Source organism: Chionomys nivalis, chromosome 20 (genome assembly GCF_950005125.1).
Source record: "Chionomys nivalis chromosome 20, mChiNiv1.1, whole genome shotgun sequence".
NCBI classification, from domain to species: Eukaryota; Metazoa; Chordata; class Mammalia; order Rodentia; family Cricetidae; genus Chionomys; species Chionomys nivalis.
In genome coordinates, this window is record NC_080105.1 from 39,401,743 (window position 1) to 39,421,628 (window position 19,886).

The 19,886-nt window shown below is 42.8% G+C and overlaps 1 protein-coding gene across 2 annotated transcripts; it reads left to right on the top strand.

Annotated features, from left to right (window-relative positions):
* The first annotated feature begins 5,558 nt into the window (after positions 1-5,558).
* On the top strand, positions 5,559-18,987 carry Eri1 (exoribonuclease 1). 2 transcript variants are annotated; one of them, XM_057753147.1, is made up of 7 exons: positions 5,559-5,796; positions 8,576-8,754; positions 10,845-11,055; positions 13,094-13,177; positions 14,488-14,597; positions 15,858-15,972; positions 18,408-18,987. In XM_057753147.1, the coding sequence occupies exons 1-7, from the start codon at positions 5,698-5,700 to the stop codon at positions 18,648-18,650; spliced, it is 1,041 nt and encodes a 346-aa protein (XP_057609130.1). In that variant the 5' UTR covers positions 5,559-5,697; the 3' UTR covers positions 18,651-18,987. The 2 variants fall into 2 exon arrangements, with proteins under 2 accessions (XP_057609130.1, XP_057609131.1); XM_057753148.1 differs by lacking the exon at positions 5,559-5,796 and adding an exon at positions 6,138-6,240.
* The last annotated feature ends 899 nt before the right edge of the window (positions 18,988-19,886 follow it).

Here is a 19,886-nt window from a genome sequence, read left to right on the forward strand (position 1 = left end):
CTTTTGAATAGCTCAAAGCAGAGCATGTATCTAAAGGTGGCATTGCAGAAGAGGGTGACATCGTAGAGAAGGCTGATCAGAAAACCTGGTGCCAGACATTCATCAATGACTATTTTAAACGTGTGTGTGTGTATGATTTTCCCTGTGTGTATGATTTTCCCTACAGATTATATGAGATACCCAATACTTCATTATAAAGCAGACTCTGGTTAGATAACTTTGCCAGCTGTAGGTTAATAAAAGGTCTTCTGAGAAGGTTTACGGAAGCTAGATTCAACTGTGATGTTTAGTAGGCATTGCTAGCTGATGCCAGTTTCCATTTATACTGGCTTTGGGACTCCTTGAAGAGCCAATGAACATGCTGGACATGGTGGCTCACACTTGTAATGCCAGGAATTAAAGGCAGAGGCAGGAGGTTTATGAGTTTCCGGCAACCCTGTTCTTAAGAGCCTGTGTATTTTCTTTATAGATGGTCAGAGGCCTAAGGGAAGAGTTCACCTTCTACCAGGAGGGTGAAGTCTAGCCGTTCTATTCTGGGATCTAAACTTGGTAGGAGCTTTGAGGGGATGGGGAGTGGAATCCTTTAATTCCCCTCAGTGAGAATAAGCACCCTAACCCCGCCAGGTCAGCAGGGCTCTGGGACTCCTGCTTCTTTTCAAAGCACTATCAGTTGTCCTTCTCAGAAGACCTTTTATTAACCTACAGCTGGCCAAGTTATCTAACCAGAGTCTGCTTTATAATGAAGTATTGGGTATCTCATATAATCTCTAGAGGAAATCATAAACACACACACACACGTTAAAAATAGTCATTGCTGAATGTCTGGCACCAAGTTTTCTGATCAGCCTTCTCTATGACGTCTTCCTTGTCTTCCCTCCCTCTCCATTTTCCTGCAGTCCTAGAGCTGAAACCTCAGAAACGGCTCTAAGAGTTCGCTGTCTGACACAGCTCTGTTGGGTTTTTTCACTGCTAGCTTGTGATTTTGGTTTCTTGGGTCTGTTAAACATACTACTGATCTCTCCCTCCCCCAACCTCCAGCTTCCAAAAATGAGGTCAAGTTCTCCTATCCTTTAGTCTCTGGGGAAATGGGGTTTTAAAATATCTTCTATTTTCGGGTGCTTAAGAGGAACAGTACACACGTGCAGTTCACACTGAACTGAAGGACAGTGCACACGTGCAGTTCACACTGAACTGAAGGACAGTGCACACGTGCAGTTCACACTGAACTGAAGGACAGTACACACGTACAGTTCACGCTGAAGGACAGTACACATGTGCAGTTCACACTGAACTGAAGGACAGTGCACATGTGTAGTTCACACTGAACTGAAGGACAGTGCACACGTGCAGTTCACACTGAACTGAAGGACAGTGCACAAATGATTGCATTTCGCAACTTTAACACAGAAATTTGAACACTAAACTTCTTTGGTAAGATCTTGTTCTTCTATGAAGGCTTCTTTTGATTTACGTGTCTTTACCAGAACTAATACTGCCCTTCCAAGATTTTTAGTGGTATATAAAACATATTCGATCCTGTTTCATTTATGTCTCTTGCCTACCAAAATAAGAATGCCAAAACGTAAGAGTAAGTTTTATTCCAATCCTCGACAACAGCATCCATCACAATGCACAGTAAAAACAAAAACAGAACAATAAATTTGCCTGAATATGAAATAGGTGATAAACCTTTAAAAACTGTAAATACTTTCATATACATTTTCCTCTGGCTAAACCTACTGACTAGTATTTGGGGGGGGGGGGGAGCTGGGTATCGAAGATTGAATCTAGGGGTTTGTGCATGCGAGGCAAATGTTCTATGACTGTGTTCCTATCAACTTTCAACTGCTGTCTCCTCAAACTAAAACTGAATATCTGCTAGTACTTTCAATGAGGAAACCGGCTTGTTAAACATAAAGTGCAGGGAGTTTGGGGTCGACTGCCCTCTGCTGGCACTTCAAAAAACTAACCTTCAGAATGGCGAAACCTGACACTGGTGGTGTTCAACTTCAATACAATACAGATTTCTTTTTCCCTCCCTCCCTCCCTCCCTCCCTCCCTCCCTCCCTCCCTCCCTCCCTCCCTCCCTCCCTCCCTCCTTCCCTTCCTTCTTGCTTGAGACAGGGTCTCACTATGTATCTCTGGCTGGCCTGGAACTTGCTGTGTAGGCCAAGCGAGGTCCTGAACACACAGGGATCTGCCTGTCTCTGGTCAGCACACACTGAGTTTTAAAGATATTAGCCACTGTGGCCAACTTTTATTTTCTTAATTTCCCAAGTGCACATGCCTAGAATTTGCACTAAGAGAAAACTTGTGGTTTTCCAAATAACTTGATGTTTCTTCCAAAGTGTTTCTTTTATTATTATTATTATTATTATTATTATTGTTTTTTTGAGACAGAGTTTTTCTGTGGCTTTGGAGCCTGTCCTGGAACTAGCTCTTGTAGATCAGGCTGGCCTCGAACTCACAGAGATCCTCTTGTCTCTGCCTCCCAAGTGCTGGGATTAAAGGTGTGTGCCACCACTGCCCGGCTCCCAAACTGTTTCTTTCGGAAGAATTTGGAGGTATCATATAGTATCGTCAGAAAGGTGTGGTGCTAGATGCGTCTAGCTGTGGCAGTTGGAGAACACAACAGTAAGGAAGCAGAGGGATGACTTCAGGTGTTCTACCTGCTTTCTCCTCCGACTCAGTTCAGGACTCCAGCTCGTGGGATGATGCTGCCTGCATTCAAGGTAAGTCTCCTCCAGTGTCAGGTCCCCTGGAGCTGAAGCTGCAGGCAGGTATGAGTCACCCAATGTGGCTACTTGAATGCAAACCAGTACGTGCTCCCAACCACTGAGACATCTCTTTCCATCCTGGGAATGAGATGGAGCACTTTCAAGGTGTGCGGACAACCACCGAAGGCATCATTAGATAGGACGCACTCTTAGTGGGTGAGTTTGGACAGAGGCCAAAGAGACCACGCCAGCCTGGGCTCTAATTAGGCTTTATACTAGTTCTAGTCTCCAGGGTAGACAGCTTTTCCTAGGAGACAGGCTCTTCCCCCTCACACTGGTGATTGACAGGCCTGTTGTAGGATATTATTTTAAGATGTGTTACACTTGTTTATGCTGTAGAACATTTGTTTTAGTGATGCAAAGATGTGTTGCATTTTTCTCTGTTGCATTTGTTTAACTTTGGGAAGCTGTGATTCTTTGCCTGTCTAAGACACCTGATGGTTTAATAAAGCGCTGAATGGCCAATAGCGAGGCGGGAGAAAGGACAGGTGGTGTTGGTGGGCAGAGAATAAACAGAAGGAGAAATCTAGGAGGAAAAAAAGGATTAAGAGAACAAGGAGAGGAGGGCATCAGGGGCCCAGCCATGGAGTAAGTGTGAGGATAAGATATACAGAAGTAAGAAAGATAAAAGCCCAGAGGGAAAAGATAAATTGGGATAATTTAAGTTAAGAAAAGCTGGCTGGAAACAAGCCAAGCTAAGGCTGGGCATTTATAAGAAAGAATGAATGTCCATGTCATGATTTAGAAGCTGGCTGGTGGGCCCCTAAATGAGTCAAAAAACAACAGCAACACAGGCTCATTTGGATTTGGAGGAAACAGTGATGTGCTCTTTTTCTTTACCCTAGGTCTCAAGAGTTACCAACCGTGACTGCCTGTTTCTCTGGCCCAGAAAGCAGAACTGTAATAGCTCCAAGGATAGCCCAGGCAGAAGTCAAGTTTGAAAGCTGCTCAGATAAGTCTAGTGAGCAGCCACACTAACGAACTGTGCCTTAAAAAGCTCTTCAAATAAGATTCTACACTAACTTGACCAAAATACAACCCTGGGCATTTCATTCCTCTGTCTTCAGTGAGCAGACATTCATCGAGAGACATGGCTCGGACTCCAGCCTGACTAGGAACCACAGTCATGGACTTTCAGTTTCTGGTCCTACAGGCTGCTGATTATGAAGTGGGGAGGAGTCTATGCTCAGCGACCTTCAATAGTGCGGAGAAAAAAAGTAAAGATATGAGAAATAGAAACCTCACGAAGGACACGAAAGGCAGAAGCACAATGCTAGTATCGCTATTATGCACCCTGCACAGAAAAGAACTGGAGGAAGCTACACTTCAGGAACCAATGAAGAGGCTGGAAATAGAGCTTAGATGTTAAGAGCACTTGCTGCTCTTGCAAAGGACAAGTGTTCAGTTCCTGCAGCCACAGGGCAGCTGACAGCCATCTGAAATTCCAACCCCAGGGGTTCTCATACCCTGTTTTGGCTTCTGTTGGCATAGCGGGCACATGCAGTGTGCATAGACGTACATGTAGGCAAAATACTTATGCACATTGAATAAAATTAATAGTTTTTACAAATACCATAAAACTTATATTTACAACCAAGAATTAAATCTTTTTATCTTTCCCTACCTTTAAGCAAATGTTTCAATCCTCCAGAACCAGAAAAACCATTGTTTACACAAAGAACTCTTCTTTTATTCCAGGAATTTGATGGCCTGGCACAGCGACCCTTTCCCCCTTACTCCACTTCCTTTTCTCCAACCTCCATTTCCAATTATTTTCAGACTAGTACATTGAAGAAGACTGTGAGATTGGACTCCAGTCAATGCGAGAGACACAACCACTATCAAAGTTAGATTAAACACCAAACACACTTCCTGTCTCTTGTGTGTCCACTCTTCCGAGTACACCCACTTGATCAAGCATAAAGTTTGCCTGGCCCAGACACTTAGACTGGAACGGTGGTCTCTTCCTTTGCTACTTACTTCTAACACCAGCACCCATGTGGCAGCTCCCAGATAGTTCTAACTCCAATCCCAGAGGATCCAACGCCCTCTCTTGTCCTCCTGGAATACTGCAACACGGGGTGTAGGCATACACTCAGGTAAAACACTCATAAATACAATGGACGTGTGTGGAATGAATAAAAATTTCCCTAAATGAAATGATTGAAGAAAGCCAGAGAATACCAAGCAGTAATGGAATGGGGGAAATCCTGTAGATTTAAGCGTGTAACTGGCCAAGAAAAAAACCTGCGGTGTCTAGACATGAGGAATCCACCTGCCAGAAGGGCAAAGACCATAATGACCATTTTTTGTTTTTTCTTTTCTCTCTTTTTTTTTTTTTTTTCGGGACAGAGTTTCTGTGCATAGCCGTGCCTTTCTTGACACTCATTCTGTAGACCAGGCTGGCCTCGAACTCACAGAGATCCGCCTGCCTCTGCTTCCGGAGTGTTGGAATTAAAGACGTGCACCCACGCTGCCCGGTTTCAAAGCAACTTCGGCTACAGGAAGAAAATAAACGGATTATTTGAGTTACTGGAGGGAAAGATCTCAGAACCCACCTGCCACAAACACTAATCAGGGTAGCGTCCACCCGTAGCCTAGGCAATGGGCACACCCTGGAAAGCGCGTCCTGACCACGCCAATCGACCACGCCCACTCCCCCCACCCCCGGGCGCTCCTCTGAGGGGCTCTTTCCCGCCGCCGTCCTGGCGCGCACGCGCGCACGCTCCCGCCCACTTCGCCTGCGCGGCGTGACGACGCCGCTCGCTCCCGGAAGTAGGAGGCGTCCGGCGGAGTTTGTGTGGCAGCCGCCGCGGGAACCCGAGCGCGGTAGTTTTCTTCCAAAGGAGAAAGGCGGCTTCGCGGGGCTCGGAGGCTTGGGAGCGAGCGTCGGCGACCATCTCCCGGTGTGAGAGGCGGCATGGAGGACGAGCGGGGCCGGCCGCGTGGCGGCGGCGACGCGGCTCAGCAGAAGACGCCGCGGGCCGAGTGTGAGGAGCCGCGGCCGCTGAGCGTGGAGGTGAGGGTGCTCGCGCGGGGCTGCCTCGCTACCCCGGCTCCGTCGCCACCCGGGCGAGCCCGCCTCGGCTTGAGGGAGGAGGTCGGGCGGGAAGTTCCGAGTGAGAATTTTGCGTAAACATTCGGCTTGCGCGGGCGCACTGCACTTCCACCAGCCCCGCGGCGCTGATTGGCTGAGCTGGCGCCGGCGCTCGCCCACCCCCGGGTGGGGTTCCTAGCCCCTGGGGTGCTCCCCTCAGCCTGTGCCTGCCCCAGACCACTGCACTGCCTTCTCTACCCGCTCCCGAAGGGATCCCCCCCACCCCCCGGCTTCCCCTGTCCCCTACTATCTCGAGAATCCAGCCACAACCGGCTTCCGAAGTAGTTTGGTACCCTGCCAGTCCATCCTCGCGACGGCGGCGAGACTGTCAGACGCCTCCCCAGACTTAGTTACTCATCTTGATGGGTTAGTGTTGGCAAGCGCTGCGGCTTGGGAAGGAGACGCTAAAAAGTCCGTGCTTTTTCGTCGCAGGAGTTGAGCACTGGAAATCCAGGGTCTTCGCGGGGCTGGGGAGATGATCTGCCTAGCCGTGGAAATGTAGGGTCAAAACGTGGGTGTTCGGGAGATGCTTCCTAGTGTCTTTGTTCTTTCCGTTTACACCTTCGTGTAGTAGCCAGAATGCTCTTTAAAAATGTTATTTTTAATGCATATGTGTGTATGTGTGTAGTGGATGCCACGAGTGTGCAGGTGCCTTCAAAGACCAGAGTTAGAGGTTAGACATGAATCCTGGGGACCGAACTCCCGTCCGCTTGCAAGAGCAGAAGTTGCTCTTGAGTGATCTTTTAACAGTCTGAATGTATCTAATTTACTCCCATCGTTCCGTGCCTTCCGTTTGTCCCGGCCGCCTTTGCCCATTGCATAGTGAACATCTTTGCTGTCCACTCTGATTTCCCTGTGTTCTTCTTTAGTAGGGGGTTTTCTCCCTTAAGGATCTTGTGTTCTCCTTGGCCTGACTACTCTTCCTCCGGATCTTTACAGCATTATCTTACTGCGCTTGTGAGAGGCTTGTATTCTCCCGCTCTGGAACTATGCCCCTTTTGTTCTAATCCGTGTTGTCAATGACATCACCTAAGTCAGTTTTAAAGCTAATTTGCAGAGCTTCTTCTCCTAAGAGAAATTGAGGATACTTCACTGTCTTCAAAGTCCTGAAACTTTGAAATGGAATGCTTTGTATCCCGGACCTGTGTTCAGATTGATTTTAGCGACTGTTTTGCCTGTTAAAACCTTAACTGTTACGTGCTTTTAACAGATGAATATATATATATATTCCCCCTTGACTTCAGCCTCACAAAGTTGTTGGTTGTTTTTGAGATTTATCTAGTAAATTTCCATTGACTTTAGCTTCAGTGATCCTTGTAAACCAGTAGAAGAAGAAACATTTTAATGTTTGGGCATTTTTGTTTCAACCTGCAAATGCAAAAGCTTTTCTTTTGTAAGTAGGTAGTGCATAGTTTTGGTAGTTTTATCAACAAGAGTGTGGAAACAGGAGTTATTTAGAAGTAGTTACTTTGTAGTTACTCTCTAAGAGTCTCACCTCAGAAGCAGTAGGTTGTATTTACTTGAAAGAGCATTCAAAGGTCAAGATAGAACCTTTCTCTATAGAAAAACCGAGCAACTTTTAAGGTGACTCATGTTTTTATTCTGGAAAGTGCAGCCCAGCCTTAAGTTCCACACTTTAAAGTACTTCTCTACAGTCTAGCAAATTAATGTACAGGTTCGTATCATTCCGTAATGTGAAAGGAGCAAGTACTCTGTACGACCCCTAGCAGTACAACCTGGGCATTTGCAGTGTTGATTGCTGAGAGTGGGGGTAGCCTTGATCTGACAAGATCAGTTTAAGTTAGGGACTGTATTATGGCCAAGTAAATGCACATTAATATGCTATTAGCAAATAATTTGTTTCTGACGCTGCTGAGAAACATAGTTTATGTTTGTAGCATCGCATGTAGAACACAATTAACTTTAGAAGTTAGTGTATTTGTGGTTTAGATCTATCCGTGGGGAAAATAGAATGGAGTCATATGACAGGAAAGCAACACTGTAGATCTGAATGACTGATGACTGTGTGACAATTTATGAGCTTTGAAGCAGAATGTATGTGTTTGCTTAAGTCCCGTGGCGTTTCAGTAGTGGACTGGAAATCTGTTTTCTTTCCTTCCCGGTGGGCTCTGTTAGCTTTGTGAAATAAAGCCAGACTGAAAAGTTCTGAGGAAGTTGCTGATACATACACACCATGATGTGAAAGGTCACTTAAACTTGGCTTAGTTTGAGGATATTGTTTGTGAAAAGACTTGTTTACAGTCTGATGACTGTAGAGTAAAATTACTGTTCACTAGTAGTTAGCCTGCTATATACACAATTTCATACTTAGGGTAAATGCTACCTAAATACTGTTTACCATTAGCAAATACCATCTAGGACAGGTATAGGTGAGGGAACTGCTTGTCAGTGGCCCAAGGCCTTGCTGCTGTAAATGGCCAGCTGGGGCCCAGACTGTCATGCTCTGACTATAATTCTGTCCTCTTTTTACTTAGCTTCATTGCATCTGAGGAATCTCATGACGCAGAGCAGAGCAGGGCCAATTATATTGGAAACACATCTTTCATCTTCCTGCTTTCCTCCACTGGCGCCAAGGGGAGCCTTTCATTGAACATACAGCATGGAGAACCCTTAGGAATTTGCATCTTTAAAAATAAAATATATTTGCACTAATTGTAAATTATCTCTCCCTTTTTTGTAGAAAAAGCAGCGATGTAGACTGGATGGCAAAGATACAGATGGATCTAAGATCATCACCTCCAATGGAAGTGACTTCAGTGACCCAGTTTACAAAGAGATTGCAATGGCAAACGGCTGTATTAATAGAATGAGTAAGGAGGAACTCAGAGCCAAGCTCTCAGAATTTAAACTTGAAACAAGGTAATGAAAACTAACATTAACCTGCTAGTATACACTTTGCTTAAAAAACTAGAATCACTTCACAGTTACAGAAGTAGTGCCTGCTCACTTTAGAAAACCTTGACAAGACTAAAAATGAAAATCCTATTATGAGATAATTCAAATTACAACTGTAATTTATATTCTTTAGCTTGAGTCTTGGCATGCAACTTTGTTTTGTTCTGCTTTAGATAGCAAAGGAGATCTCCGAATCAAAGTTTGTGACTGTGTTAGAAATGTACCATCAGTGTATATGTATATAGTCATGGCTGTTGTAGCAAGTATGTTGCTTAAGTTTTACTTTTTTTTTTTTGGGTTTTTTCGAGACAGGGTTTCTCTGTGGCTTTGGAGGCTGTCCTGGAACTAGCTCTGTAGACCAGGCTGGTCTCGTATAGTCTGAGCTGGCCTTGAGCACACAGTCCTCCTGCCTCTGCCTCCTGGCTTGTTTGCCATATTGGTCTTGAAAATTTTGCTTAGTAGTTGGTCATTTACTTGACATGATAGAGGATATATTTTTTAGTTGCATATATTTTTATAACAGGTTTGTCTGAAATCAGGTGGAAATCCTTCACTTCCATACAAATCAGTCACTTTGTTTTAGCTTCTGAAGGAACTATTGTGTCCATCACATTTAGCCGTACCGAATGGGAAAGTGTAGCTTAGTGAACTCTCTGTCTTCTGAGAATTAGACACATATGTTTACAGAACTATTTTCTACCCCTTCCCACTTTCTGTTTTGTTTTTTTAAAGTTTGGGGTATGTGGCATTCTGACTTTTAGCATCCAGAAATAGGCACAGTGTTTGATATCTAGAAAAAAAACTTGACTGTGTATAATAGTTGAGAACATTATTCTGGGCAGTAGACTTCTTATCTCTCAAAGTGGACTGCCTCCACTAGCTTTCAGATAGGACGTGTCCCCTTCCAGACTGTCTGCCACAGTTTGTAAGGAAAGTCTTGATTTTTCTGTTATTAAAGTACAGCCTGTGGCCTACAGAAGATGTCTCAGAAAACTTGTTCTTCCCAGGTGTGAAGATCAGTGCATGGGGGCTGGAGATATAGATGTATTTACTCAACACCTGTGTGGAACTGTAAGCACTGCACTAGACACCGACACATTCCCCCACCCAGAAAATCTCAGTCTCGAGAAAACACACAAATGTCACAGTTAGAGCAGTCAGGGTAGTGTTGGAAATCTGAGTGTCGCAGTGCAGCTGAGGGTGCAGAGCAGTGTGTTCAGGAGTTCAGAAGTGGGACATTGAAATTATGCCAAGTAGGGAAGGGAAGAGCATATTTCAGGCAAAAAGAAATTAAAAACAAAAGAAAAAACAGAAAACTTAGAATTTCTATTTTTCAGTCGTATATTCTTGTCTTAATTGTACAACCAAACTTAAGGAATTCAAAAGCATGCTGTGTGTCAAGGCTCCAGCACACAGTGCTCTTTATCCACAGCTTCCAGTGTAGCAGCGTGCTGTGGGGAGAAGGAGTGTTGGACAGTGATGCTGAAATGGTACCTCGAGCAAAGCGAAGAGCCCTATGCTGAAGTCCCTTATTCCTTGTGATGCAGGGAAGCCACCGAAGATGACCTGCAGGGAAAATTGAATTAGTGCTCAGTTCTTAAGTCGGGTGAAGCAGTTTGCTGCAGGCTGTGATCACAGGCAGCCTCTGCCATAGTCCGGGAAACTAAGAGAAGCCATTGTGGAGAGGATTGAGGACAACCTGGTTCAGGTAGTGTTCAGAAGTCGACCTGGTAAACATGACATTTGGATAAGGAGGAGCCAGGCGGATGTTAGGGAGAAGTTTTTACCCAGGGCAGCTAGTTACATGTGCACAGTTATGACTTAAAATACTAGATATAATGAAGACAAAACTTCTCTTGTGAAGGAAAATTTGTCACATTAAGCATTTTATTTTCATTAGCTCTTTGCTAACTTAGCTTTGAGTTTTTCCTTCCCTCCTTTTGTCTTAGCTAGCGTTCGTTAGTTATGCTGTGATTTGGACTGTTCAACCTAGTGCCTGCAGTTAGGACTTAGGATTCTCGACTGTAACGTTTACCTAATCTTCTGTTTTTTAGAGGGGTCAAGGATGTCCTAAAGAAGAGATTGAAAAACTATTACAAGAAGCAGAAGTTGATGCTGAAAGAAAGCAGTTATGTGGACAGTTACTATGACTACATTTGTATTATTGACTTTGAAGCTACTTGTGAAGAGGGAAACCCAGCTGAGTTCATACATGAAATCATCGAGTTTCCTGTTGTTCTGTTGAATACGCACACCTTAGAAATAGTAAGTGAATTGTTCAATTGTGTTTTTTTATCTTATTTTTAGTAACAACTGTTCTGGTATTTAGTAGGAAATTGGAAGCGCCTGCCTGCTATTTTAGCTGGAAATAGAATTCGCTTTTTTTTTTTTTTTTTTTTTTTAGATTTACTTATTTATTATGTATTCAGTGTTTTGCCTGCATATCTGCTTGCAGGCCAGAAGACGGCACCAAATCTCATTACAAATGGTTGTGAGCCACCATGTGGGTGCTGGGAATTGAACTCAGGACCTTTGGAAGAGCAGTCAGTGCTCTTAACCACTGAGCCATCTCTCCAGCCCCCTGGAAATAGAATTTGAAAAGGAGATTTTTGCACATTGCTGTGTGCTCCCTATCAGCATGGTTATTTAATAGAGAAACCATAATGAAGCGAATCCAGGACTTGCTTTTCTTCTCTGTGAACTGAAATTGTGGTGCTTTTCTGGTGCTCAGAACAGCTGAGTAGATGGCAATCTCTAGGGAAGTGACAAAGACAATGGAAAAATACCCTGGTGCCTGCCCCGGCCCCAGAGATAAGAGTCTAGTTCTGTGGACGGCCCTTGGCATCAGCTTACTTTCTAGAGCACCATAGGCAGTTTTGATGTTCAGTGAGGGTGGAGGATAGTTTGTAGAAATATTGCTGGTGGCATTGCTGGTGGTAGTAGCTGGACCTAAATTCCCAAACCAGACTTTGCATACCCTAGGTGATTGCTGGCACTGCATTGTTAGTTCAGGGCGTCATAGAATGTACTCCTAAACATACTTCTTACCTTTAAAATGTGATCAAGGAGATGTCATAAGGCCTCTGTCTAGTCACTAAGTCCAGAAAGACCTCGTATATGGTAATGTGTTGTGCTCTTCATCTCTAGCCCCCTTTGGGGGTTCTCTCCTCATCCTTCTTCACGCGGGTCTTTTCTATTTGTTTCACCTGCATGATTCGGCCTATTTCTAAAATTGTCTGCTCCAAAATAGATTAATAGTCAAAAGGGGAAATGGCAGCTGTGCAGGCAGGTGTCCTGGCTAACTCAGATGTTCTCTGAGCTTGGGGCACTGTAAGCACTAGACAGTCGGGTGCGTTGCCTTCTGGCGTGTTCTCATGTTGTCCCTCCACAGGGAAAACCTCCTCTTACTCCACTCTCCTGCTACTCCCCCTCTTTATTTATGGAAAACCCTTCAGTAAGTTCCATACTCTTCCGTCTTCATTTGTTTTCTTCCCGTCATCTCTTATATCCACTCCATTCAATCAAGCTTAAACTGTATACTCTCTTTAAAAAGCTTATAAGGTGTCTGTGTGTGTGTGTGTGTGTGTGTACGCGCATGCACGCCACAGCCCATGTGTGACAGTCAGGATAACTTTGGGGAGATGGTTCCCTCCTCCCATTTTGTTTAGGAAGAATCTCTTAGTTCTCTTGCCTACCTATTCCAGGCTTCTGGGCAATTCTTCTTCAGTGGGTCTGTGTTCTGTCCTAGTTACCAGCTAATTTTAACACAGTGGCCCAAGGACCCTTTAAAAACCTTGCCACAACTCCTGTTTTAACTTTAAATAAAAAACATATTCCATGTATGATTTAGCCTCTTACATATGATTATCTCCTGTTTTTATGAATTTATTATTAAACCCATGTATTTTGTTTGTTCAATCTCAGGCTGATTTCCTATGACTGAAACCTCATATTTTCAAAAAAAGTGTCATTTTTAAAACCCATTTTCGTAATGCACCAACTTCAATAGGCTTAATGTTCTGAACATACTGTAAACAAAATGACCAGCGTTTTCACACCAAGAAAATATTTACCTCAACTTTGAAGGTTTGCTTTTAGACACCTGCTGACATGATGTTTTTAAAAAACAAAATAAACTGTCTTTACATTTAAATATCAGAGGACTTTTTGTTGGGGAAGTCCCCTTGGGAACTCTAAAATGATCTGCCATGAGTAGCTATGGATTTCTGCTGTGGCTGGATTTGTTTTGTGTGTGTCCATACTGTAGTCACATAAAGTGCTTTCCCTTGGTCCCTCCCTGCAGGAAGACACGTTTCAGCAGTATGTGAGGCCAGAGGTTAACTCACAGCTTTCAGATTTCTGCATCAATCTCACTGGAATTACTCAGGTGATAATTCTGTGTTAATTTCTGTTAGTTTTGGTGGTGGGTGCTTGTTTATTTTGAATTTGAAAAGAAAATTTTAAATTTGACTTATTTTGTGAATAGTATAAAAATATCATTATGAGCAATTTAATGTGTTGTTTTCCCTGTTTGGTAAAAGTCTTTCTTTCATACTGTGATTAAAACAAAAAATAGGAGATGGTTTAAGAGATGGTTCAGCAGTTAGGAGCATTGGCTGTTCTTTCAGAGGACATGGATTCAATTCCCAGCATTCACAACTATCTGTAACTCCAGATCCAGGTTCCAGTGCCCTCTTCCGGCCTCCATGGGCACTGAACATACACATGGTGCACACAAAGGCCAAGTACCCATGCACAGACAATTAAATGGCTTTTTAAAATAATAAATTAATAATTATCTGTAGTAACAAATAATAATGACAATTTTTTTAAACAGAAGGTCTTAGGACTGGTGCAGTGGTGTGTGCTATAGTTTCACTTGCTAAGGGAGTAAGCTAGATGCCCTTTTAGCTCAGACATTTGAGACCAGCTTGGGCAGCACTGACAGAGTCTCTCTTCAGAAACAAAAGTCAAAGCCAAATTACACATTATAGCATTTTTGTTACTCCGTACTCCTCACCCCCCGGGAGTTGTAATGGTGCAGGCAGGATGTTAGTTGTAACTGGGCGGTGGTGGTGCTCGCCTTTAATCTCTGTGAGTATGAGTCAGCCCTGTCCATAGAGCTAGTTCTAGGACAGCTAGGGCTATTGCACAGACAAACCCTGTCTTGAAAAACAAAGAATTCAGTTGTAAAATGGAGCGTTAGTAAGATAAGTGTCACTGCTATATTCAGATAGGATTTGGAACTTGTTTGTTTACAATCTTGATAGACCTTTGGTGGTCTAGCTCTGGTTTTTGTTTATGTTTTAATATATAGGCCTTTTAAAATTTATTTGGATCCTTCATTAGTTTCACACTCTCTACACATAGTTCAGTGCCCACAGGCCAGTCTGGTCCAGCAATCCTTCTGTTGAGCTTCACTCTTCCCAGTGACTCTAGGTCACCTGTGTCATTAACAAAACCAGGATGATCTTAATTCTTAATTTTGGGAGAGTTGTATACTCACTTGAGAGCAGTCTTTAATTCTTGGCCATGAGTTAATTTTCTCAGATTAACATTTAGGTGGTAAGTAGGTCTAAGTCATTGAAATCAGAGTTTAACAGTTCAGGAACTGTTTGTTCTCTCTGGTTTATACCTGGGTGTGTTGCAGGACCACAAGCAATAGCTGTGCTAACCTTGTTCTCCTTCTCTCTTCAGGATCAGGTAGACAGAGCTGATGCTTTCCCTCAGGTCCTGAAAAAAGTAATTGAGTGGATGAAGTCAAAGGAGTTAGGAACTAAGTACAAATACTGCATATTAACAGATGGGTGAGTAGGAAAATGCAGTTCCATTCCTTTTTACCAGTGAAGAGGCTCTTACTCAGTGTCTAGACTGTCGTGCAGTGTTATTTAGTAAGTCCCCAGGAGTCACTGCACAAGAAAGGATTGTTCCCCACTTGAGAGTTGGAGGCAGGAGGATTAGGAATTCAAGGTCAGCCTACGTAGTGAATTGGAGGCAATCCTCAGCTGTATTTTGAGATTATATCTCAAAATCCTACTTGTGCCTCTTCTCCAAATAAGAAAAGAGAACGGGAAAATGAAGAACTAATAGGAAGGTCTGAAGGGTTGAAAGGGGCACAGACATTGTACCATGGTGTCATCACAAGTGAAGAAGAAAGCCCTAAAGAGCTTCTGGTCTAGTGTCTGCCATGGTGGTGTGTGCTCCCATGTTAAGTTGTTGCTGACATAGAAGACTTAGAGCTCTGCACATATGATCTTAAATTCTGGGACAGATCATTTAAAATCGGTATTTTGTTTGTTTGTTTTGCTTTTTAATTAGCACAGTAGCAAAAACAGTAATTGATGCCCCCCAAAACAATTAGGCAGCTCAGGCAATTGTCTGGTGAGGGCTGATGATGGCTGTTAAAAATACACAGAGGAAGTAGTACCCTAGGGTGTGTAGTTGTTTTTGATTTTGTAGCAGTGAGTTGAGGGGTTGTAAAATTTGCAGCTGTTCTTGACTCTGCCTAAGAGTAACTTCGAGGTCATTGATTTGCACATTGCACACTCAGTTGGCTGGTTTGATTCTGAGACAAGGCTTCACTGTGGAGCACAGGCTGGTCTGTGTGCTGCAGCCGCTACAGTGCTAGGATTAAGTAGTGTGCAGTACACCCCGCAGTAAGCACAGTAGAGGAATAGCAGGCCAGGTTGTATGTTCACCCCTAAAATTTGTCTCCAAGTTAGTTGCTTACATGTTTTGTGTCAGGACATACTCTTAAGAACTTAACTGAAGTGCTAAGTTTGGTGTAATATGCAAGTCTAGCAGTTTCACAAAAGCACTCATCAAGGTAACAGTTTGACAGGAATCAGAGCCATGAGCAATCAAGATGAGGAGCCTTGGTGAAGAAAATAACTACATTTTTTTTTTAAGCTTAAAATTTTTTTTGGGAATCAATTTTAGTAAGTTCTCAGCTTGGTATTTTGTGTGAATATGAGAAGGTCAACGTAAGTAGAACATAGAAAGAACAACTTAAAGTATTCTTTGTAGTACTGGTGTAGCATTTACTTTATTCCCTTTCTCTTTATAAGTTCCTGGGATATGAGTAAGTTCCTGAACATCCAGTGCCAACTCAGCAGGCTCAAATACCCTCCTTTTGCTAAAAAGTGGATCAATATTCGAAAGTCATATGGAAACTTTTATAAGGTAAAAATTTTACTTTTTAAATTAGTTATGCTGGTCATATTTGCTCAATTTTACATATATATTCAGCTGTGATTTTGTATGCATATTAAAAAAATTAAGATTTTAAAATTTTGATTTTTCTCTGTGTGCATGTATTTATAAAATTATAGAAGTGTTTTATGGGCCCCTATCTTCATTAAAATGCTGATTTTGAAGTAAAGGATGAAATAGCTGTTATGATTTCTGTGCTTTGTTTTTCTTTCTTCGGCCACAGTTAGTCAATTTGGACGTAACTTAAGATCATATAAACTGGTATAGTCGAGACATACTTCCTTATTTAAGCACTGGGTGTAACATGTGAGTGACCACAGCTGCAGGGCACAGTAGTCTCTCTTGGTTTTCAGACAGTTGAGCGAATGCCCCCATGTTTAGGCATCATATATGTCCAGGTATATAAATCTAAATATAAATCCATCAGTAGTTTTTGAAGTAGCACCCCATCTCTGCAGAAAGTTGAGCACTATTCTGTCATTTTTATTAGAATTTCCATTTTTAATTAAAACATTTTTATAAATATTTCTGGTCACAACTTTCCCCTTTCAACTCCCAAATCCTCCCCACCCAACTCTGTGCTCCTTCTCTCTCTCCAAAACACACAGAACTCACAAAAATACAAGCCAGAGTATACGAGCAAACTACCAATAAGACAAAAAATGCCCCAAACTGAGACAAAAAGTACCAAGAGTACTTAATGAGACTCTGTTGGAGAAAACTTAATCCTTCTGTTGCTAGTGTATATCAGTTACGGGGCGCTTTGGTTAGGGTAGGAGCCTGTGTGCACTTCAGCCTCAGCACTGGGACCCCATCTCACTTGACCTTCACAGGCCCTGTGTGTGCTGCCTCAGTCTCTGAGTTCACGTAGGCATCAGTCCTGTTGTCGGGAAGACACTGTTTCCTTGGAGTCCTCCTTCACCCCTGGCTTCTTTACTTCATCTGCATAGCTCCCTGAACCCTGTGGGGAGGGGTTTGATGGAGACACCTGCTTAGGACTGAGTGCTCCAAGGTCTCACTCTGCACATTGTCCAGTCGTGAGTTTCTGTTAATTCCCATCTGCTGCGCAAAGAGGCTTCTCTGATGGTGGCTGAGCGAGGCAGAAGAAGCAGTGATAGTATTCCTCTTCCCTGTGGATGCTTTTGTTTTGCTGACACCTGTGTTAGAGATCCAGTGGCCTAACTTGTCTTCCGCCCCAACCACTGAGAGTTGATTCAGTCTTAGCTTGCCTCCTTGTTCCACAGCGTGGCCACACCTTCTCAACATCACTGTTTTTAATTTGTTCCCATGGCTAATACCTCAAAGTTACAGCTGGATGATGGACATTGAACTCTCTAGCTCAAGGCTATGCCAGCCCAAATGCCTATGTAGTGGAGTCCACAAACTGTTTTTCTTTCTTCTGCAGCTATGATTGATGGTTTAGTGAGTGGTGGTCTGCTGGTGCCTGTGCTGTTTCAGTGCGTGTGCATCAGAGTCTTTTGAGAACTCCAGTGCTATGCTAGTGGTCGCCTTTATATGGGACTTGCTCTTTCCCCTTGCAGCTGTTAATATCCTTCCTTTGTTCTGTGCGTACAAGTGTTTTGATTATTAAGTCCCATGGGGAGTTTCTTTTCTGGGCCTGTGCATTTGATGTTCTGTATGTCCCTTCAGCCTCGATGGGGATCTCTTTCTGTAGCTTTGGGGATTTTTCTTTTATGATTTTGTTAAAAATACTTTCTGGACCTTTGACCTAGGTTTCTTCTTCTTCCTTTGTATCAATATTTGTAGGATTGGTCTTTTCATAGTCTTTTATCCCAGGTGTCTTGTGTGGTTTTCATTTGGTTTGTTTTTGTTTTTGTTCTGTTTTAAGATTTATTATTTTCTTTGATTGATCTTTTATAGTGTCTTTATGACCTGAAATTCTCTCTTCCACCTCAGTTTCCTCTGAGTTTTTTATTTTGACTTACTGAATTGAGTTTTATTTTTGGTTTTTGTCTTTTAGAGTCAGGATCTTACTGCGTAGCTCTGACTGTGCAGGAACTCACTGTGTAGACCAGGCTAGCTTCAAACTTACGGAGATCTTCCTGCCTTTCCCTCCCGAGTGCTGGGATTAAAGGTGTGTTCCACCACACCTGCCAGTTTGACTTTAATGCTTCTATTTCTCTTTTAGATTTTACTTTCATGCCTTGAATTGTTTTTATTATTTCATCCAATCGTTTATTTTCCTGGTCTTCATTCAGGCATATTCTTGTTAAGGTCGTTGAGCATATTCATAATTGCTGTCTTGAAGTTTTTGTCTTGTGCCTTAGTGAAATTGCTTTTCTCTGGGAAAAGTAGAATAGGGTACTACTGACTGTTTTGTTTCTTAGTTTTCAGTTTAACTGTTCAGAGTACTTAAAATACTTACTAAGCTTTTTATTTTCCAGGTTCCTAGAAGCCAAACTAAACTGACAATAATGCTTGAAAAATTAGGAATGGATTATGATGGGCGGCCTCACAGTGGTCTTGATGACTCTAGGAATATTGCTAGAATAGCAATTCGGATGCTTCAGGATGGATGTGAACTTCGAATCAATGAAAAAATACATGGAGGACAGTTGATGAGTGTGTCCTCTTCCTTACCAGTAGAGGGCGCTCCAGCTCCACAAATGCCACACAGTAGAAAGTAGCTGCATATTTGTTGGCTCGGTTGCTACGATTGCATTCCAGCTAGTGCAGCCTCAAGCACCTTAAACATTTAAAATCCTATTACAGCTACAGAGAGATGGGTATGTATGCAAACACTGTGGGGGAACATGCTGGATTCTTTGTCACCAGCACTTTTGGTATGAGCAGTATTTGTTATACAGTAGCCATTCCTGCTTAGAGCTGAATTTTATACTATGAGGTGTCCAAGATGTATTTGTTTGGCTTTAAAATGCAGTTTTATTGATTTATTCCTTGATGTTGAAATTTAAAATGAATCTCTACATTAATACCATTAAATTAAATATGTTTTTAAAAGTGTGGAAAGGATTGAAAAGTAATGTTTATGTTCCCATTGGATTTTGTGTACAACATAGTCCTTTTAGTTCTTGAAGTTTGTAGGCAAAGTTCAGCCGCAGTCATCCTCTTGGTGTCATTGAGGGATTTGTTACTTCAAGTAGCATGGTGTCTGTATATAAGCTACACATATACTTAAATGATCTCTAGATAGCTTATACTTAATAAAGTATAAAAAATGGTTGCATTGTCTAGGGACTAAAGACAAGAATAAAAGTATGCGGTGATGCACATACAGCACAGTAGGCCTGACCACACGGCACATGAAGAAGTTGCTTGGCCAGCAGCAGCAGTTGTCCTGTGCACCACACATTCAGCTTCGCGCTTTCTGGGCAGCAAATTCAGGTATTTCTTTCTGGAACACTGCGTGTATTCGGGACAGGTAGTTGTTTTAAAGGTCTACCACCAAGCTTGACAACCTGAGTTTGAGTCTCCGGACTCACACGGTGGACTGAGAGAATCAACTTAAGGGTGCCCTCTGACCCTCTGCTTGCACACTGGTGGAATTGAGCCTGCACAACTCGTCCTTCCAAAGCAAATAAGCACAATGTAATAAAGTACTGGGACACATCTACTTTCAACTCATAACTGAAACCCTGTAACAGACTACAGGCTCTAGTAAGAAATCTAGTTTTTGAGACGATTCGTGAAGAGTTAGAAGAACCAGCCTGTGACATACACATGTAATTCCAGTGCTGGGGAGTTAAGGTGACGATGAATCTGAGGCCACCCTGGACCCACCAAGAGAACCCGACTCCAAAAAGTGTCATAAAAGTTAAAATTATAAGAGCTATAACCTACAAATCAATGGAAGCTTTTAGGGATTTGTTCATTAGCTTCTCTTCATTGTGAATGCGTATTTG

Excerpts from the sequence above, each read along its gene's own strand:
- Eri1 (XM_057753147.1), top strand. The coding sequence starts at position 5,698 with ATGGAGGACGAGCGGGGCCGGCCGCGTGGCGGCGGCGACGCGGCTCAG. Across the intron at positions 8,755-10,844 it reads GAATTTAAACTTGAAACAAG|AGGGGTCAAGGATGTCCTAA; the intron begins GTAATGAAAACT and ends TCTGTTTTTTAG. Across the intron at positions 15,973-18,407 it reads CATATGGAAACTTTTATAAG|GTTCCTAGAAGCCAAACTAA; the intron begins GTAAAAATTTTA and ends TTTATTTTCCAG.